Raw genomic sequence first — 15,671 nt, 5'->3', positions numbered from 1 at the left:
AACTCACAACCTAGCTCACAACTGTCTGTAACTTCAAGATCTTACACTCTGACAGAGATATATATGCAGGCAAAACACCAGTATGCATAAAATGTAAAATATAAATTACTTTAAAATGGAGTGAAAAAGACAGTTTTAGATGAACATACCAGTGGTGATGGTAATTCTGTTTTATTGCTCTCTTTAAAAAGGCCAACTTGTTCATTTCATCTTCATTGTCTGGATCGTAAGATTTTACACAGACTTTTCTACATGTTTCTTCTTTTTTAAAAGAAAACTATACAAAGTGAAAATATTAAGAAATTTGGTTAAATGTGATAAGTCAAATGTCCCCAACTAAGCAGTTTATCTTATAGGTATATTTTTTCCCTTCAAAGATATGTCTACCACCATTCTCAACTCTGTCTCTTTCCAGTTTCAGGTTCTGTTACTATTCTAGTCATAAATATAAAATGCTTTTAAAACTGAAGGGAAGGATTTGTCTTCTCATATCATATTATAGGGTCTGACTCTGATTTGTGCCCGCAAATTAATACAGCATCATTCTTTATCATTAACTTAACTTCCTGAAGTCACAGTGAAATTAAGAGGTCGAACATTTACTCTGACTACACTGTTTTGATGTGGGCCACATAGTAAGTGATTAGATTGAGCCATTAGGGTAAAGTCTTCCTAACTGAATGTTTTGGGGGTCAATCTCAGGGGCAGCATATACCATAAAAACTTAATACATGGGTGCAGGAAGTGCTGTTGGGTGGTTGTTTCAGGTCCATGCTTATTGTGGGTAACTATACAAAACGTTTCTACTGACTTCTATTGTGATAGGTTTTCAAGGGCACAGAACATAACAGAAAACATAATCAAACTGGGAGTTAGAAAATTTCTTAGTGCAGGGCGGTGGTGGCACACCCCTTTAATCCCAGCACTTGGGAGACAGAGGCAGGCAGATTTCTGAGTTTGAGGCCAGCCTGGTCTACAGAGTGAGTTCCAAGCAGCCAAGGCTATATATACAGAAAAACTCTGTCTCAAAAAACCAAAAAAAAAGAAAATTTCCTAGTAACAGTTAAAATACATGAGAACCTTTACTTATAATGGCAATCTAGCCAGGTAACTGTTACCTAGGCCTTAACATTTTGTCTAAACCTTAATATTTTACCTAGGTTCCTATGAATCCTAGTGAACTTAAAGGAAAAACTCACACATGTGCCTACCATTTTATGAATCAAACCAGAGGGCCCTTAACAGAGCTGATACAGTGTTATTTGGGCCTTGCACCTCCAGAACTGTGAGACAAAGTACACTTCTTTTTTTTCCATGGCATTTGTTTGTTTGTATATATGCATATGTACACATATATACGTGGCAATCAGAGGCCGACTTGGAGAAGTCAGATCTCTCCTACTGCGTGCATCCCAGGAACTGATCTTATGTTGTTAGGCTTGGTGACAAGCAGTTTACCAACTAAACTATCTCTTCCTCCTGTTTCTAGTGTGTTGTTGCTTTGCTTTGTTTTTAATTATTGCTGTTTTGAGATAGTCTTAGCCTCCTATTCTTTAAAATATTGAAGGTAGCCGGCGGTGATGGTGCACGCCTTTAATCCCAGCACTTGGGCGGCAAAGGCAGGTGGATTTCTAAGTTTGAGAAATGAGAGTGAGTTCCAGGACAGCCAGGGTTATACAGAGAAACCCTGTCTCAGAAAAAATTTTAAAAAAAAGATATTGAGGGTAAAATGAATGTATATTCAGCATCCAGTTTTATCTCCTTATATCACCCAACTCAAAATATGAAGTTTTCTTTATAAAGTAAAAACAAGACAAAAACAAAAAAACCTTGAAATTAAACCTTATGCAAGCCAGAAATTATGGCTCATGCTTGGAATAGCAGAAATTGTGGTGCTAAGTAGGATTGCTGTGAATTTCAGGACAATCTGGACTATAGGGTGTGACACTCTCATTGGGCGATAAAGAAAAACAGAAAAAAGGTTGGACCTGATGGCTACATCTATAATCTCAGCTCCAAAATTCTATGACAACCTGGGATACATTTGATACTCCAAGCCTAACTTGAGCTACACAATAGAATTTGTCTCAAAATAAAAAAGGCTAGAAGCAAAGTTCAGTGATAGAGCACCTGCTTAGCTTATGTGATGCCTAGAGCCCAAACACTTTCTCCCTATCTCTGTCTCTGTCTCTGTCTCTCTGTCTCTCTGTCTCTATCCTTTATATGGATCCAGCTAATACAGATATTTTAACAGACTCCTCTATCAACATGAGTTTCTCTTTTTTTTCTTTTTTCCTTCAAAACAGAGATTCAATTTTAAATACTTTTGAGAAAATTCTTTCAAGAATAAGATATACTAATAAGATCAGCTGAATAACCTTGTATGGGCATGATGTTACTTGTTCTCCAGATAGGATTTGTCCAAGAGTTTCAGAGGGAGTTCTCTTCAAAGAATCTTGACAGAAGTCAAAGCTAAGAAAGAAGTTCAAGTACCGTGTTTTAATACTCAGCAAGAAATTGATCTTTATAATTGTCTAATGTCTCTATCGTTAACAAGACTGCAAATAAAACTATGACCAAGATTATGTACAATTATGAACTATGTGCCGCACTATATAAATTTCTCTTTAGTGTGTGTAATTGCTAAATGCATTACATAAAGGCTCGTTACTGAATTTGAAGTTTTTTAACACAGGAAATGACAATTTAAAAAAAATTCACAGGCCTGGCAGAGGTGGTGTACACCTTTTATTCCAGCACTCGCAAGGCAGAGGCAGGAGAATCTCTGTGAGTTCAAGGCCATCTGTGTTTACAAAGTGAGTTCCAGGATAGTCAGGGATATACAGAAAAACCCTGTCTTGGGAGAAAAGAAAAAGAAAAAAGACACCTCATAATATTTGGGTGGTTATCTTTTATATTACACAAAAATAAATAACCAACAGTTTCAAGTCCATATTAATTCTAACTCAATATATTCAGAAAAAAATTATTAGTTCTAGTCAAAGCAAATTTAACGAACAAAGATTTCCCTAAACATATTCCCATATAATCTCAAAAAAAACTCAGTAAATAAAACAAATTAGAATTTTCTTTCAGTTATTATGAATATAAGATGACTTTAGTAGAAAATCAAATACACAGAAATCGTGTATGTATTTTAAATGGCAAAAGATCTGTACAATCTAAGGAGAAGCCAGGGACAGAGGAAACTCCCTGGAATCTATGTGGGTGACCCTAGCTGAGACTCAAGCAGCAGAGTATACAGAGAGCTGATGTAGCCACCTCCCGTAGCCAGGTGGGATTTCCAATGGAAGGAGGGGGAGGGGGGACACCAACCCTATCCAAAAAACCTTTGATCCAAAATTTGCTCTGTGTACAAGATGTGCAGGGACAAAGATGGAAAACAGATTAACAGATGGAATGGATAACCAATGACTGGCCCACTTAAGATTGATCCCATGTAGCAAAGGCTGGACCTAGGCCCCCTACACATATGCAGGAGATTTACAGCATGGTCTCCATGTGGGTCCCCAAACAACTGGAGTTGGGGCTGACTCTGACTCTGTTACTTTCCTTTGGATCCTTTTCCCCTAGCTGGGCTGATGTCAGTGGGAGAGGATGTACCTAGTCCTGCTGTAAGTTGATGTTCTAAAGTGGATTGGTACCAATGGGGGATGTCTCCCCTTTTCAGTGGAGAAGGGGAAGAGGGAATGTGGGGAGGGAGTTGAGGGTTGGACTGGGAGAGGAGGAGGGGGATGGGCTTCAATCAGGATGTAAAGTAAATAAATAAATAGGAAGATTTTTAAAAAGACAGAAAAACCAAGGTATTTTATATACTTTAAATATTCATGCTACCTTCTATTTAAGCCTTGCCTTATAATGAAAGTTAGATCTGATTTTAGAAGATACAAATACCAAAGGACATCTTAGTCTTTTTTCTCTAATATAGATAATTCTTTTTTCCAAGTGTTAAGCCATACTAAGCTGATCATGTCATACAGAGCATTACTAAACAAAACATCACTCACTAAAACTTCAATATGAACCTGTCTCATATTTTAGTGTTTTAAAGTCAAGCTACAACCCAGAAGGTATTTTTATTTATATTTTTTTCTTTTTCTATTGGATATTTTCTTTATTTACATTTCAATTGTTTTTCCCCTTCCAGGTCTCTCTTTCAGAAGCCCCCATCCCATCCCCCCTCCCCCTGTCTCTGTGAGGGTGCTCCCCCATCCACCCACCCACTCCTGACTTCCCACCCTGGCATTCCCCAACACTGGGGCATCAAACACCATCAGGCCCAAGGGCATCTCCTCCCATTGATACCCAACAAGGCCATCCTCTGCCATATATGCAGCTGGAGCCATGGGTCCCTCCATGTGTATTCTTTGGTTGGTTTCCAGTGATACCCCCCCCCCAGGAGCTCCAGGGGTCTGGCCAGTTGACAATTGAGGCAGCAAATCCCCTCAGCATCTCCAGTCTCTGAAGATGTTTTTTAAAACACTTATGCTACACTTACCTATCATAGTCATAGAACATCACAGTTTCCACTGAGTACAATTTATCAGCATACACCTGAATTGAGGACTAAAAGAAAGAAAAAGAACATTTACTAATAATACAATGAGTGGTGCTTCCAAAGAGGGACTCTGGTCTCCTGCTGCTACCATCAGTTATAAATTCTTCCTGAAGGGGCACTGCTAGAGCCTTACAAATACAGAGGCAGATGCTAGCAGCCAACCATTGGACTGGGCGTGGGGTCCCCAATAGAGGAGCTGGAGGGTGGTCCCGAGGAGCTGAAGGGGTTTACAGCCCCATGGATTCCCAGGGACTAAACCATCAACCAAGGGGTACACATGGTTCCAGCCAAAAGTGTGGCAGAGGAATATCTTGTTGGGCATCAGTGGGAGGCGTGGTCCTTGGTCAGGTGGAAGACTCAACAGAGGCCCCCAACAAAGGGAAATCAAGGGGGGAGGGGGAGTGGGTTGGGTGGAGTGGCATATACTTGGAGGCAGGGGGTGGGAGGAGGGGTGGGGGGGTTGGGGAGGGATAAAACCAGGAAAGGTTTTACCATTTGAAATGTAAATGAAGCCAGGTGGCAGAGGCAGATGGATTTCTGAATTCGCGGCCAGCCTAGTCTACAGAGTGAGTTTTAGGACAGCCAGGGCTACACAGAGTAACCCTGGCTCGGAAAAAAACCACCACCACCAACAACAAAAAGAAATGTAAATGAAGAAAGACTCAGTGAAACAGTATTCGGCAAAACCAGAACGGGGAAGTGGGAAGGGGTGGGAGGGAGGACAGGGGAAGAGAAGGGGGCTTACGGGACTATCGGGGAGTGGGGGGGCTAGAAAAGGGGAAATCATTTGAAATGTAAATAAATTATATCGAATAAAAAAAATTAAAAAAAAGAAATGTAAATGAAGATTATATTCAATAAAAAAAAATCTCATTAAAACCCAAGACAATTCAAGGCTGACTACTCTCTCCCTATCTATTCAATATAGTATTTGAAGTTCAAGCTAAAGCAGTAAGAGGACAAAAGGGGGATGCAAATTGGGAAAGTGTATTTGCAACATGTACCACACAAAGGACTAATTTCCTGACTTAAGTGTCCCCACAACTGTGAGTTGTGAGTCCCCACAAGCTCAAAAGCAAATGCTAAGGATGAGTCAGGAAGATGTCAGGCTGCAAACCTGCAATCCTGGAGACTAGAGAGGTGCAAGGTAAAGAATCCAGAGCTCAAAGTCAAACTGGGATCCATCCCTGGAACCCAAGAAAAGGTGGAAGAAGAAAACAGAGAACTCCAAAGATTGTCTGCCGACCTTCCCAAACTTCATGGGAATAAATAAAGGAGGGGGAAAGATGAAGAAAGAGGGAAAAAGAAGAAACCAAGGCCAGGCAAAGTACCTTACAGCTGTAATTCCAGCACTCAGGAGAAGACGGATGTAGCCAGCTGTGCTACATAGTGAGTTCTAAGTAAATCAGGGAGACACAGTAAGACCCTGTCTCAAAAAGAGAGAGAAAACAGATGGAAGGTGAAGAAAGAGGAGAGTTAGAGGGAGAGGGTTAAAGAGGAAAAGAGCAAGATAGGAACAAAAAGGGAGGGAGGAGAAAGGAACAAAGAAACAAAGGCAAGGGAAAAGAGAATGGCAAAATAGACAGGGGAGGGGAGGGGAGAGGAGGGGAGGGGAGAGAGAGGGGAAGAGAAGGTAGGAGAGGAGCATGAATTCCAAAGAGTTAAGCAGTTAAGGGCATTTACCATACAACCATGAGAGCCACGATTCAGAACTTAAAAAGAGAGGGAGTTTAAAAAGAGAGAAAGACAGAAGAAGAAATGAAGAAACCAAAAAAGACAGAATGATAAGAGGGAAACAAAAAGAGGGCAGAGAGCAAGAGTTTAAAAAGACAGAAATGAAGTCAGAGGAAAAGGAAAGGGAGAAAAAATAGAGAAAGAAGCTACTGAACATAGAAAGAAAAAATGAAGGAAATAAAAAGAGAAACAGAAAAGTATGGGAGGAAGAAAAGGGGAGGGGAGGAGAGGGAAAGGAAGGGAGGATAGATATCTGGGAGTGGTGACACACATCTGTAATTGAAGCACTATGGAGACAGCGGCATGAGGACCACCCATGAGTTCTAGGCCAGCCAGGTCTTTATAGTGAGTATCAAGCCAGACTCAGCTACAAAGCAAGACAGGAGAGGGAAAGGGGAAAAAAGCAAGGTGTGGGGGGCAAGTCATAGAGAAAGAAAGGGAAGGTAAGAAGGGGAGAGAGGAAAAGAAAGGGATGAGAGAGGGCAGAGGTTGGAGACCATGATAAGGGGGAGGTGGAAGAAAATGGGAAAAAAGAAAGAGGAACAGAAGGTGAGGGGGGAAAGAGGAGGGTAAAAGGGGAAAGAAACAGAAATATAGATAGGAGAGGAAGGAAAGGACAAAAACACAAAATGAGAGAAGACAAAGCAATAGGAGAAAAAGAGAAAGAACGAGTGGATGTGAACGGAAATGAAACAGAAATAAGAGAGAAAAAGGGAAATGCAGAAAGATAAAGAGAAAGACAAAATGTGAGAGAGAAAAGGAGAAAAGTAAGAACAAATGGAAAGGAAACGTGTGAAAGACAAAACAGAAAAGGAGAGAGAAGAATAAAGACAGAAACGGGGATGGGGGAGTGAAAGAAAGACACGAGGCCAGGAATAACAGCGCACACCTGTAATCTCATCACTTGGAAGATACATACAGGAGATCAGAGTCCAAGAGCATCCGTGGCCACGCCTCGAGTTTGAAATCAGCCTGAAATACCTGAGACCCTGTCTCAGATAAACACAACATAATGAAAGTTTAAGAGAACAAAAAAGAATAAGGAAGACGTGAGAAAGACAAAGAAAGGGAAACACAAAGATAGAAAAGGAAAGAGAAAGACATTGACTAAGGTAAAACAAAACAAAAAAAAGAAACAAGTAATAATGAAGAAATTAAAAAGAAAGGGCAAAACAGAAGCAAGGCAGCATAACAGAGAAAGAAGACAGGGAGAATGAGGGAGAAGAAATGGACAGGGAAACAAAGAAAAGGGAGAGGGGAAAAGGACAGAATGAGATGCAGAAATGCAGTGGAAGAGGAGGTAGAAAATGAAGGGAAAACACAAAAGAAATAAAACAGAAGACAATAGAAAGAGAGATGGGAAGAGAGAAGAGGGAAAGGGAAGAAAGGGGAAAGAGCCTCAGTGAGAAACATAAGGGGAAAGAAAGTGAATGGAACCTAAAGAGGAAGGGAAAGGAAGATTTAAAGAACCGGAAATAGTAAAAATAGGGGAAGGACAACAAAACAAGAAAAGAGTAAGGGCAAAGGCAAAACAGAGACAGACGGGGGGGGGGGGGGGGGGGGGAAATGAAAAGCAATGCAAAGAAAAAATGAGAAAGGAAGCGGGTAAAACAATGAGAAAAGAGTAAAGTATGGGAGAGTACAGCTGGAAAGCTATACCATGACAGAAAATAGCCTTCAAGTTCTTGTTAAACTAAGAAAGGTGCTGCAAAGCCCTTCAGCTCCTTCAGTCCTTTCTCTAACTCCCCCAAACACCCTCACAGAAGCAGGGAGAAGAGGATGGGATGGGGGGGGGGGGTTCCCAGAGGGGGAAACAAGGTAAGGGTATAACACTTGAAATGTAAATAAATTAAATAAATAAATAAAAGAAAGGTGCACAAAGTTGAGCTAATCACAGCTGTTTTAAAGAAAAAAGGAGCAAAATAAGAAAGAAAAAGTTAAAAAGAAATTTAAAAAAGGAATAAAAAGAGCAGGCCTTGGTGGTACAGGCTTTTAATCCCAGCACTTGGGAGGCAGGGGCCAGTTTACAGAGTTCCAGGACAGCCAGAGGTACATAGAGAAACTGTCTCAAAATGCAAATAATAATAATAATGATGATGATGATAATAATAATAATAGCTACAGAGAAACTCTATCTCAAAAATACAAATAACAATAATAACAATGACAACAATAATAATATAATAAAAAGAAGCAGGAATCCCGTGCTATGGTGCAGCCTGTAATCCCAGCACATCCAAGACAGAGGCAAACTGATGTTGAGCCCCAGACTAGACAGTGTTATACAAAAGAAACCTTCTCTTTACAAAAAAAAATATAAAAATGAAATAAATAAAAATATAAAAATAAAAATAAATTTAAATTTAAAAACACTGGAGAAATGGCTCAGTGGTCAGTGGTTAAGAACACTGACTGCCCTTTCAAAGGACCAGGATTCAATATCCAGCATTTAAATGACAACTCACAATTGTCTGTACCTCACATTCCAGGAGACCTGACACCATCATATGGGCATACATGTAAGGTAAATACCAATACACACAAAGTAAAAATTATTTTTTAAAAAGCTGGGTGGTGCCGGGCAGTGGTGGTGCACGCCTGTAATCCCAGCACTCTGGGAGGCAGAGGCAGGCAGATTTCTGAGTTGGAGGCCAGCCTGGTCTACAGAGTGAGTTCCAGGACAGCCAGGGCTACACAGAGAAACCCTGTCTCGGAAAAAAACAAATTCAAAAAAACCAAAAAAAAGAAAAGAAAAAAAAAGAATCTGGGTGGTAGTAGCATATTCCCTTTATCCTTGCACTGGTGTTGGCATGTGGGGTGTGCAAACACAGATGGTCTGAGTGAGTTCAAGGCCAGCCTAGTCTGCAGAGTGATTTCCCAGTCAGCCAGGGCTATACAGAGTAACCCTGTCATGAAAAACAAACAAAAAGAACAAGAGGAGGAGGAGGAGAGGGATAAAGAAAGAAGAAAAAGAATCAGGATATACAATGTTATATCCTGTAATCCCAACATTCTACAGGATTGAAACACAAGGGTGGTAGGCTATTGTTGGAAATAAGCCTAGGCTACTCAAGAAAACCAAATCTCAAGGAAAAAAAAAATTGACAAAGATGTTCATCTAAGCGCATGCCTGTCTGCCTTTCATCCTAGCAAGCAGAATTTGAAAGCATGATAATTACCAATTCAAGGTCTCATGGTGAGACCTTCTTACAAAAAAAAAAAAAAAAAAAAACTGTGGTGAAGCACAGTGATTAGCAGAGAGACAGTGGGTACCGCTAGACTATGCTACAGGAGACCAAGTCCCCAAAATTAAATAATAAGAATAATAAGAATAAGAATAAAAATAAAGCATATTAGCCCATATTTGAGTCTGAATTTGAATAGATGCTGAGTTCAAGGCTAGCGTAGATGCAGATCCGGACTTAAAAAGCACTCAGGGTGGGAGGGTGGGGAGGAAAAGGCCTATGAGTGCAGAGACTACAGTTCCATTACTTGAAAGTTTACTAAACATCCTGCGTGGCAAATGCTCGCCTGCTTGTAGAAACAGACAGTACAATGAGTGTTAATACATTTTGGAGGACCAGGGCAGCCAGAGGGAGTAACCAAGAATCAGAGGTGAAAAGTTCCCATAAGTGAGGATGGCGGGAAAATGGCGGGAGGGTAAGAGGACTTGAGGAGAGGAAAGCAAGTGGGAGAGGAAGAGGATGGAGAAGCTGAGGGAAAAGGACAGGCTTCGGGCAGGAAGGTGGAACTGAAGAGTGAGGGGAGGTGGGGAGGAAGAAAGATGATTCCTCAGGAGGCTAGAATGGAGTAGGCCACAAGGCCAGAACCAGGGCAGAACGGAGGCCTAAGGCCAAAGAGCCAGGTGAAGGGCCTGCGGCCTAGGCAAACCAGCGGGGATACACCGCAAAGTGAGGGTAGAGGATGGGCCGGGAGGCGGAGGATGGGCCGGGAGGAGGCAAAGGATGGGCCGGGAGGCGGTAGACGATGGGTCAGGAGATGGAGGCCGGGAGACAGAGGATGGGCCGGGAGGAGGGAGAGGATGGGCCCGGAGGCGGGAGAGGATGGGCCCGGAGGCGGGAGAGGATGGGCCCTGAGGCGGGAGAGGATGGGCCCGGAGGCGGGAGAGGATGGGCCCGGAGGCGGGAGAGGATGGGCCCGGAGGCGGGAGAGGATGGGCCCGGAGGCGGGAGAGGATGGGCCCGGAGGCGGGAGAGGATGGGCCCGGAGGCGGGAGAGGATGGGCCCGGAGGCGGGAGAGGATGGGCCGAGAGGCGGGGGAGACGCTTCAAAAACAGAACCCATAAAAAAAGTAGGATGGTGGGTCCGGGACCATCCGGTGTCTTTGGCACTGCGGCCTTCTTGGACCCTTTTCTTCCTCTGTTCCTCACCTTACAGTAGGAGTTGGAATGGCCCTCCTCACAGTAGGTGATGGGAACCAGGCCCGGGAAGAAGAAAGCTTCACAGGTAGTGACCAAGAAAAACAGCAACAGCTGACACTTCAGCCAGTAGAGGCCAGGGCAGAGCTTGGTTTCCATGTCGCAGTCGCGACCACGAAAACCCATCTTAAAGAGTGTCTCAGGAACAAGCAACCTGAAGAGACACAAGATGGGAACTGAACGGTATGTGACGCACCAGGAAATGAAGCAATGAGTGGGCGGGGATAAGAATTTTCCAGAAGAACCGTTAGAGGCTCTTGTTAGCCTATGGCTGAAGACCTTGTTGCTAGGACACCAGGGCGGAAGTTAGTGAGCACGTGAAGTGCGCATGCGTGCATTCGTGTGTCCCATGAACCTTGCGTGAAAACAGGCCCAACTTTCCCGCCATTTTAGCCACGTGTCAAACTACCTCTCAGGGGCGTAGTGAGGAGGTGGGGGAGGGGAGGCCGTATTAGTGGTTTCAACCTCATGAAGTCTTACTTTTGAGAGGTTTTTTTCACTAAAACTAAAATTATGGTGCGGGGTGAGGGGAGGTTCAGTGAATAAAGGTGTTTTCTGTTAAGTCTGAGAAACAGTTTGATGCCAACAGCCGACAACATGGAAAAGAAGAGAACTAATTCCCCTCAACACACACAAGTTCTCCTACCTCAACCTCCACAAGTTCCTCTTAACATGGCTTATGTCCCCCATCGAATCAAGTAAATAAATGTAATTAAGCTGGAAAAAGAAAATACTCTTAACACTATTATCAATCCACCCCTATCTTTTCTGTCAGCAGAGTTTGTGAGATATACTAGAAGGAGTATGGGTGTGTATAAAGATTTTACAGCCATTCATCAATGGGCATCTTTAATCCCAGAATTCTGATGACCTAGACAGGCGAATCTCTGGACCTTTGAAGCTAGCTGAAACTAGGTAGCTAATTTCAGGCTATCTAGAACTACATAATGAAACCGTGTCTCAAAAAAAGGGGAGTCCTAGCCGGACATGGTGGCGCATGCCTGTAATCCCAGCACTTGGGAGGCAGAGGCAGGCGGATTTCTGAGTTCAAGGCCAGCCTGGTCTACAGAGTGAGTTCCAGGACAGCCAGGGCTACACAGAGAAACCCTGTCTGGGGGGGGGGGGGGGGGGGGGAAACAAATCCAAAAAAAGGGAAGTACATCAAATCTCTACACATGGAGCGCCCCCACCCCCACCTGCTCAGAGGAAAAGGGAAGGGAAGATGGGGAAAGGATTGTGGGAGAGGATGATCAGGAGGGAGGCAGTGGCAGTGAATAAGTAAAGTGAACAAGTAAAGCGAATAATAAATAAAATAAATATTTTTTTAAAAAATGGGGACAATCAATAGAGTACTTTGATTTTAAATAGCTGTCTTTGTAATGAGGTAACAAAACAATGTAAGAGTGTCTTTGTTTTGTTTTTCTTAAAATTATTTTACCTATTTATTTTGAAATATGACTACCAGATTTTGGGGGAATTTTTGTTATTTTATTTTATTTTACACATGTCTCACTCTATAGTCCTGGCTCGGCTGGCCTGCAGCTTGCTACATAGACCACACTGGCCTTGAACTCAGAGATTTTATTGGAAGTCATTGTGCACTTGTTTTAAAAGATTTTCCTTCCTTCCTTCCTTCCTTCCTTCCTTCCTTCCTTCCTTCCTTCCTTCTCTTCTCTTTTCTCCCTCCCTCCCCCTCCTTTCTTCCCTTTTCTCTCTCTCTCTCTCTCTCTCTCTCTCTCTCTCTCTCTCTCTCTCTCTCTCTCTCTTTCTCTCTCTCTCTCCCCTCCCAGGGTGTTTACTATGGTTCAATGGAAGCCCTAATTATTTTTTTTCTTATTTCTATTTATTTTTTCTACATATTTTTTCCTTTATTTCTATTTTTTTTTGAGGCAAGGACTCTCTAAGTTTCCCAGGCTAACCTTGAACTTACCCTATAGCTTATATAGACAATGTAATTGCAATGCCCTTGCCTCAGCCCCTGAACTTGAATTACATGTCTGTGCAACCTGGCCTGGCTTATACTGTCTGCTGTGCACAAACAGGGGCTCTTTTCTTTCTATTCTTGTAGATCTGCCTGGGATGACTGAGATTAAAATGCAAGAATTAAAGGCAGGTACCACTGTACTGAGGTTAATTTTCCTTTGAATCTGTATGTCTCTCTCTTTTTCTTGGTCTGTTGAACTAGCCAGGATTTCCAATAGAATACTGAACAGAATGCAGAGGATGGGCTTCTCAGCCTTCCTTCCCATGATCTTCTGTATGTGTATGGGGGGGTATCAATCTTCTGTTACTGTTGATATCAACTATGTATTTTTTTCATAGGGCTCTTTAACAGGTTAAAAAGTTCTAGTTTACTAAGAATCACCATTCCTTCCCCTTACAAAAGACCTAAAATAAACAATTGAAACGATCAAAGATTTATTGGGGCTCATGCTTTCAGAAATTTAAGGCCTGGTCATGTGGTAAGGCAGGCCATCATGGCAGAAGGATGTAGCTGAAAAAATTATCTTCATATGAACCAGGAAGTAGGAAGAACTGGAAAAGAGCCAGAAACCAGATAAACACTACGAAGATGTGCCCTGGTTACTTACATACTTTTAACCCCCTGATCCTCCTGCCTTTACCTCCTTAGTTCTGGAAATATAGGTACTTACAAAGGGAGTACTTCATGTACATGCTACAATAATGAATCATTCATCGTCTCATGGGAATTTTCCAGTGTCCATTTTCCATGGCAAGGTAGTAATTAATTGATAACTCCATTTTATGTGAAATAACTGAAGCCAGGAGAGGAAAACTTAATTTGTCCTAGTCTACCTAGCTAGGTGAGACTAGCCAATCATGGAGCATGCTATTCATCCCACCAGGAGGCAGGAGAATCAGAAATTCAGGGTTAGCCTGGGCTACACAGCTAGTTTCAGGCCAGCCTAGGCCACATGAGACTGTATCAGAAACAATGGGTGGGGGGAACTAACAGTAATACAAATAATAATAAAGAAATAATAATAATAAAAATAAAATAATAATAATAATAAAAGAAAAATGAAGAGGCTAGAAAGAAGGTCTAATATGTAAAAGAGTTGTCAAATTAAATAGTAGAAAAAGGAAAAGTAAAGTGTGTAGCAGTACAAAAATAATCAGATGCATCTGTTAAAATTCAGAATATTTCAAAATTAAACAATGCAAAAAGTTATATGGAACATAAGAATCTCAAGGTAGGAGATTGTGACAATATTTGTTTGAATCTCAGTGATATGGCTTGATAAAGTTGAATGAGGATGATCTCCATAGGTTCATGTATTTCATTAAGTAGCCACAGTTGGGGGAACTGTTATATGTGGCCTTGTTGGAGAAGGTATGCTACTGGGGCTGGACACTGAGCTTTATAAAAACGAATACAATTTCCAGTTAGTACTCCCTCTCTCCTTACCACCCACCCCACTCTGAACTGTGGTGGTTGTCTCAGAATGTGAGCTATTGGCTATTGTTCCAGTACCATGCCTCATGCATGCCTGCTGCTGTGCTCATTGTCATGATGGTCATGAACTCTAACCCTCTGGAACCATGAGCTCCAATTATTTTTTTTTATACATTGCCTGGGTCACGATGTTTTATCATGTCAATAGAAAAATAACTGAAACTAAAACATGGAGATAGAGAGATGACTCACTGGACAAGGGCATTGACTACTCTTCCAAAGTAGATGGGTTCAATTCTCAGCAGTTCACAACCCATCAAACTCCAGTTCCAGAAGATTTAATGCTTCTTCTAGCCTCCATAGGCATCATACACACACGTGGTACTCACACATACATGCTAATAAAACATCCATACTCCTAAAAAATAGAAACTAAAACATAGTATTTGTGATATGTCGTGATAGCAAACAAGGATGTTCTGATCATATTAAAGAAAATGCATAAATATATTAATGTAACAACTAGTTCTCAAACAGTTCATTTCGTAAGTTTCTAACCATGTAAAGATATAAGATGTCTTAGTTAAGGTTTTATTGCTGTGAATAGACACCATGACCAAGGCAACTCTTACAAAGGAGAACATTTAATTAGGGCTTACTTACATTTTCAGAAGTTTAGTCCATTATCATCATGATGAAAAAGCATGGCAGTGTGCAGGGAGATGTGGTGCTTGAGAAGGAGCTGAGAGTTCTACATCTTGATCCAAAGGCAACCAGAAAGAGACTGTCTTCTGCAGACAGGCAGGAGGAAACTGGAATTCCAAACTGTGCATGGCTTAAGCACTGGAAACTCCCAAAGTGACACACTTCCTCCAACAAGGTCACACCTCCCAATTGTGCCATTACCTATGGTCCAAACATTCAAACACAAGTCGATGGGGGCCAAACCTATTCAAACCACCACAGAAGAGTCTATGTATCCAATAATTCATTGTGTACACACCAATTATAAATATTGGGTCAAAGAAATATTGTCATACCATGGAATCTTACTATAATGAAGAATGTTCTTAAACCAGCACTGTGGAGGGTCAAAAAGGAGCAAGTGTGCCATAGTATATCAAGTGCCAGCCCCAGAAGACATACTATGTCTATAGTGTGCATATAGAGCCAGACTAGAATATCTCCAAGGCTTCCTGCCTTGACATTTTTTCTTCCCGGTTTCTCCAGATATATTTCTTCTAAGCTGATAACACAAATCTGATCGTTATTTACTCCTCTTTTTTTTAAAAAAAATCTACTGAGCAGGCCTTGTGGTACTAGCCTGTAAGGATAGCTACACCCAGAGACTGATTCAGGAGGATACAAAAATCAAGGTTTTCCTAAGCTACAGAGGGTTTGAGGAAGCCTAGATATCCCAGACCCTGTAATAAAAAGGAGAAAATATGAAAGAGGGCTGGAAAGAGAGGTAGGTGATAGAATGCTTGGCTAGCATGCATAA

The 15,671-nt window shown here is 41.7% G+C and overlaps 1 protein-coding gene across 1 annotated transcript in view; it reads right to left on the bottom strand.

The window, feature by feature from the left end:
* LOC127674700 (transmembrane 9 superfamily member 2-like) overlaps window positions 1-11,442 on the bottom strand; it is a 79,159-nt gene extending 67,717 nt beyond the window's left edge. Inside the window, exons 1-5 of the mRNA XM_052170351.1 lie at window positions 11,399-11,442; window positions 10,705-10,906; window positions 4,520-4,587; window positions 2,379-2,472; window positions 150-277 (exon numbers count right to left, since the gene is read on the bottom strand). Of these exons, the coding sequence (XP_052026311.1) occupies window positions 150-277; window positions 2,379-2,472; window positions 4,520-4,587; window positions 10,705-10,906; window positions 11,399-11,442 (536 nt within the window). The remainder of the gene's footprint in view (window positions 1-149; window positions 278-2,378; window positions 2,473-4,519; window positions 4,588-10,704; window positions 10,907-11,398) is intronic.
* Window positions 11,443-15,671: the final 4,229 nt, after the last annotated feature.

The sequence above is a fragment of the Apodemus sylvaticus genome, chromosome X (genome assembly GCF_947179515.1).
Source record: "Apodemus sylvaticus chromosome X, mApoSyl1.1, whole genome shotgun sequence".
Lineage (NCBI taxonomy): Eukaryota > Metazoa > Chordata > Mammalia > Rodentia > Muridae > Apodemus > Apodemus sylvaticus.
The sequence above is the reverse complement of the archived record's forward strand: the minus strand, read 5'-3'. Positions and strand labels throughout refer to the sequence as shown.